The sequence below is a fragment of the Octopus bimaculoides genome, chromosome 1 (assembly GCF_001194135.2).
Source record: "Octopus bimaculoides isolate UCB-OBI-ISO-001 chromosome 1, ASM119413v2, whole genome shotgun sequence".
NCBI lineage: Eukaryota > Metazoa > Mollusca > Cephalopoda > Octopoda > Octopodidae > Octopus > Octopus bimaculoides.
In genome coordinates this window covers 57238621-57244115 of record NC_068981.1, presented here as the reverse complement: position 1 = coordinate 57244115, position 5495 = coordinate 57238621, and the positions used below count along the sequence as shown (strand labels likewise).

Below are 5495 nucleotides of genomic sequence, written 5' to 3'. Positions count from 1 at the left end.
GCCTCACCGCTGCTGCCGCCGCCACCACCACCACCACCACCATCAGTTAACATCTGTCTTCCATGTTGGCATGGTTTGAACAGAGTTGGTGACCTTAATGTCTTGAATTATACAAAACTCAATAGCACATTAACCATGGGTTCAAATTCCACTGGAGTCATCTTTACCTTTTTTTGGGATAAATATCAAAGCATTATTGTGAGAGATGATAATACTGACCACATCCATATCCTCTTAGATAAGGTTTCATCAGTTTACAGAGATTAGAATCATTTACTTCAGCATCTTCAATCTAACTCTCAGCGTTCATATAAAGTGTTACATCATATTTTCAGATAGATTCATACAACAGCCTTACAGATATTCTTGTGCATTTCATATGTAATCTCTCTTACACACCACAATACCAGTGCTAGCATTTGGTCATCACAATCATCCACTAACTTAAAGTTTCATGGGTTCACCGCAATAACCACTATCCTAATATATTTCCTGAATTAAGTCAATTAGATAACAATCTACTAATAATCCTAAGACAGCAAGTCATAATTTGCACAGAACTACAACAGACTTCCCGCTAGGTGTTTTCATATTTAGCAATAACATTCATTTTATGAATCTGTAGATTGCATTCTTTACTCTTGCAAAGTTAGATCACATCCTGTGATGCACTTATGATGTCATTACAATAAAAACTTTATCTCTGATACATTTCCTTTCGAATCTTCATTCTAGAACTAGTTTCCATAGTAAGTTGAGACACTTAGCATCATTTACCTACATTGTCATTTTAATATTCTGGCAGACAAAATATTTTTTACTCTCTGAAATCTGACAGAAGTTAAAGAAGCCATGGTGAGTAATTAACAGATGTTATTTCCAGAAATGTGACATGAACGAACCAAAAGACTTAAGTTTTAGGAGTTGCAACTGACCAGAGACCCTAAACTTCTGATGTAGCTCTTTCATTGATCTAACAAGAATATCTGACAATTTGTCATCATTGTTGTTGTCTTCATCAACATCATCATCATCATGGTTTCATATATATATATATTTTTTTAATGCTGGAGTGCATTGAACAGATCAACAATATATTATCTTTTGACATATCTTGGTTCTGTTCATTGTATTCGATGGGCTTTTACAACTGGCTACCATTCCTTTGGTTAACAGCTGTAAAGGAGTGGTCCTGGTGTGTTGTGTATCATGACACTACTCATAGAATAATTGTCTTTTTAAATTTAGAACTTTCTTTACATCATGTCATATTAAACTGCTGTTAATGGAATGAGCCAGGTGTGTTTATCATGACTATACTCTTATAATTTGATACAACCATTTTCATTTGCTCATTTGTAATAATTAGATGAGTTTTGATTAAAAGAAAATTTGAATTTTTCTATTGCTATGACAACAACAGTAATAATTAGATTATTTTGTTAGGCACTTCCAAATGCGTGTGTGCATGTGCGTGTGTGTGCGTGTGTGTGTGTGTGTGTGTGTGTGTGTGTGTGTATATATATATATATATATATATATATATATATATATGTATGTATAGACATTAAAATATTTGTTTTGTCTACATGTTCTTTCAGTAGCAGGAAGTGGAATAGTGAAAAAAATTTTTGATGCAGTTTTAATAAGAATTATTGCGAACAATGTGAGGCCTTCATTTTGAGCAATATAGTTTTAATATTTAATAATTTCACAAAACGGATCCAATTCAAATGTCTACATTTACTATATTTCTAATGATATGATCTTATTAATGTAGAAAAATACCTACCTCCTAGACATTCAAAGTTTCTGTGGTTCATAAACTGGTTTAAGCTGTGAAATGTGGCACTACACATTTCGCAAGTGTAGTCTCCCATTGTATCATCTTCAGTGCTATCAGCAGCCATTGTAGATATGACACTGTTAGTTGGGGATACTTTTTCAGGCTTTCCATCATCCAAGGATTGTGAGTCTGTAAATAAAGGTAAGTTATGCTGATAATTGATCGGATAAACAATTAAGAGCTATACTTTAAATTGAAATCACTATGTAAACAAACACATATATACAGATTATAGTCTCAAGATGTTAATGCTAATTTGTATAAAAAGTACATCTGGTTTGTCACAGTAATTTCATAGTCCCTGGCTAAATCATTGATCCATTTAACATATCTTGGCTTAAAAAAAGAGAACAAATACATTTAAGCAGACTGAACAGGTTTTATATATTACAGGTGAGAACAATAACATATCATGAGGAAGAACTAATATAAACATCGAAATCTTTGTTCTGTAATCAGAGATTATTATTTTTACTTTGTTATTGTAAAAACCAGAAGATTTTAAACCGCTGAATTGATATACATCGTTACGGTAATTATAAAGCCATGTTGGTTTGATTTACTGTTTAGTAAATGATGTTTGATGTTCACATTGAAGATTTAAGAACTGATATATTGTACCAGTATATCACATATATGACATATGACAGTGATACAATTTATCTTGCTATATATTAGGATGATGGATTCAAGGAAATAATCATTGGGATTGAAACTAAATGCACACATACATATACTAATAAAGTGTATAGAGAAAAGAAAATATCAGAGTTGATATGTCTCATAAGCTACCTACATTTTTCTCATCATCGGCATATGTCACTCTGAGCAGAGTAATAAATTACATAGAATATGAAATTTTGGTTTTGATGGTCAATGGTGGTTTTAGTACAATGGAGCAAACAAATAGAAATGAAAATGTGAAGAAAAAAAAAAATCATTATGTATGAGATCAATGAACAGGATTGTCACAAGAGCATTTATAAAAATATTTTGGTAACCTGATGTAACTACATCACCTGATAACATGACATTACATTTCTGCACGCATTCACATAACACATTCCCTCCTTACTTACACATTCTGTGAGTAGCTTTATGTGAATAAAATTCTGGGATCACAATCATGAATGTAACTAATGACATAATAACATAACAAAACAAACAAATAACCTATTCTGATGTTTGCCAAGTTGACAAAAATCTAACTTTGATTTCTAAGATATATACAATGCTATTCAAATTGTTTGAAGATGATACTGAACAGAAATTGAAGCAGCATTAGCATGTATCAGAGGCTATACATTTTGTAGATCAAATGGAGTAAATTAATCTTTATTGGCAAAACGTTTTTATTTTCTTTTGGTATTACTCTATGGTTGTTACAATTTATATGGCTCCAAGAAACTCCCACTATTATCTATGCTTATAACATCCCAATGTTGTTTGTTGCCAAACTTTCTTTGACACTATTTTTGCATAGGATTTTCTCAGCAGAGTTAATTATTGGCTTACATCTATGTAAATGTAAGAACACAAACTGATGAGCATATACCAAAGTATATGTTCGCTAGTTTTTTATTGAAGTTTTTAAAGCAAAATATCTATTTCCAGTTTTTAATTTCATTTTTGGTGGGGACCATTTAAAATAAACTTTCCAAAGAAGAACTGTAATTTACTCAAACTTATGCCAGTTGTGTTTAGTGTAAAGATGCAGCACTTAAAAATTAATTTCATATCAGACAATATAACCGTTTAAATGTCAAGTTATGAGTAATCAATCTAAAATAATGCCAGGCATAAGATAAATGACAATATAATGATGTATTAAAATCAGAATATTTTTAAGCTGCAGTGATTTACTTAAAAACATGAATAAATTATTGTTACAAATAACTCTTACTAGGTAGAGTATTACAGCTGCAGTTAGCAATCATTAGCTGTGACAGCATAGCTACAGCCTTCATTGGCTATGTCATTAAAACCTCAGACAGCCCTCATTGACTCTAGTGCTGTAGCTTTGGATAGCAGTAATTGGCAATGACAGCATAATTTCAGAGAACTCTCTTTGGCTATGGCCTTAGATAACACTCACTGTCTATTTAAGGCTGTACAACAGTAACCAACGATAAATCAATGAATTTCGTAAGAACAAGCATCTATCTAATTTGTTCAGCTCTAATCATTTCTCATACAACTATTTTGAGCATTTTATCCAGTTATCCTTTACTCTTCTACAGGCAATATAACAGGTGTAACATTCTCAAGTAAATATTATCTAGCAAGAATATATCTTAGTTGTAGAGGTTACAGATAAGAAATTGTTTTTTTTTCTTCCCCAATCCAAAGAAGCATGTTATTCTGACTTTCAGCACCTGCTTGCCTTTTACAAGTTTCAAGCCAGGCCATTAATTGAATACTGCTCATACGAAGATTTGTGCACCTTTAATTTCCCTCGGGGCATTGGACAAAATCTAAGAGAAGCTGCTTTTGCTATTCAAAGAATTTTCATTTTAGATGTAAGATCCACCTTATTTCTAGTTAATTCTCTTTCTGCCAAAACTAACATGGCTAACTTACACCTTACCACTCAATGAGTGAGTCTCCAAATATTGGCAATGTGGTTACAAGCAGTTACTTTTACTCATGGTAAGACATGTATAGAAATTACCACAACAATCAAGATTTACCCTCCAACCATGGAAAAACTGTCAGAAAACACAGACAGAAACAAAAATAAAAACAACAAATCAAAATCAATCAATCTATCTTTATACACACACACACACACACACACACATTATATATATGATTATATATATTATATATATAATGCAATTTAAAGTTTAAAATATGAACTCAAAAGATTCTACATAATGCAACATTATTTATATGAGTTACTTATTTACTTTGAATTGTGAAAGATCTGAGTTAGTAAAGAATTCAATTCTGTAAAAGGTTAAATCAAAATATTGATTTTTTAAAAAACTTGTCCCCAGATCAATGTACAGAGAGTCTACAGACAAATAAATTACAGTATATTACAGGTATCATGCCAACATGGAAATCAGATGTAAAATGATGATTGTCATTATTTTTATGAGATGAGCTCATAACAATGTTTTTGTCCTCCACAACTAAACTGCCTCAGTATAGGCTCATATAAAAAAAAAAGATCACCTATTATATACTGGGATTAATTTCTCTGTATTCTTTCCTAATAAACACTGATTTTGAATCAAGTTTTAAACAAATTAGTAATCATTATTCATCTTTTCACAATTGAATTTTTTATCATCTTAGCTCACTCACAATTCAAAAGAAATAAGTGATATAAATAATGATAATGAAATACGGAGAACCTTTGCGTTTGGAATTTGTACCTTGAAATTGCATTTTGTATATATGTATATATACATAAAACGAGTGCTCAACACGGCATTGGTGGATAGAATTTCTTTATTTGTGTATTAAGGCTACCATTGGTTTCATGTTAAGAAAAATATCTTAATATCCTAACAAATTTTTCAAGCTGATCACATGGAGGAGTGGTGTTTGTCTTCATTTTGGATAAAAACACAAAGTTCTGTTGAATTCATGGAGATTCTCGTATATATATATATATATATATATATATATATATATATAT

General features: G+C 31.1%; 1 protein-coding gene across 3 annotated transcripts in view; it reads right to left on the bottom strand.

Moving 5' to 3' along the window:
- Window positions 1-5495, bottom strand: part of LOC106881035 (zinc finger protein 423) — a 273101-nt gene that overhangs the window by 121652 nt on the left and 145954 nt on the right. For 2 of the 3 annotated variants that reach the window (XM_052966838.1, XM_052966837.1), the window contains exon 3: window positions 1793-1975. In XM_052966838.1, the coding sequence (XP_052822798.1) occupies window positions 1793-1910 (118 nt within the window). In that variant the 5' untranslated portion in view covers window positions 1911-1975. Of the gene's footprint in view, window positions 1-1792; window positions 1976-5495 lie in introns of those variants that run through there. The other variant, XM_052966839.1, reaches the window with a different exon arrangement.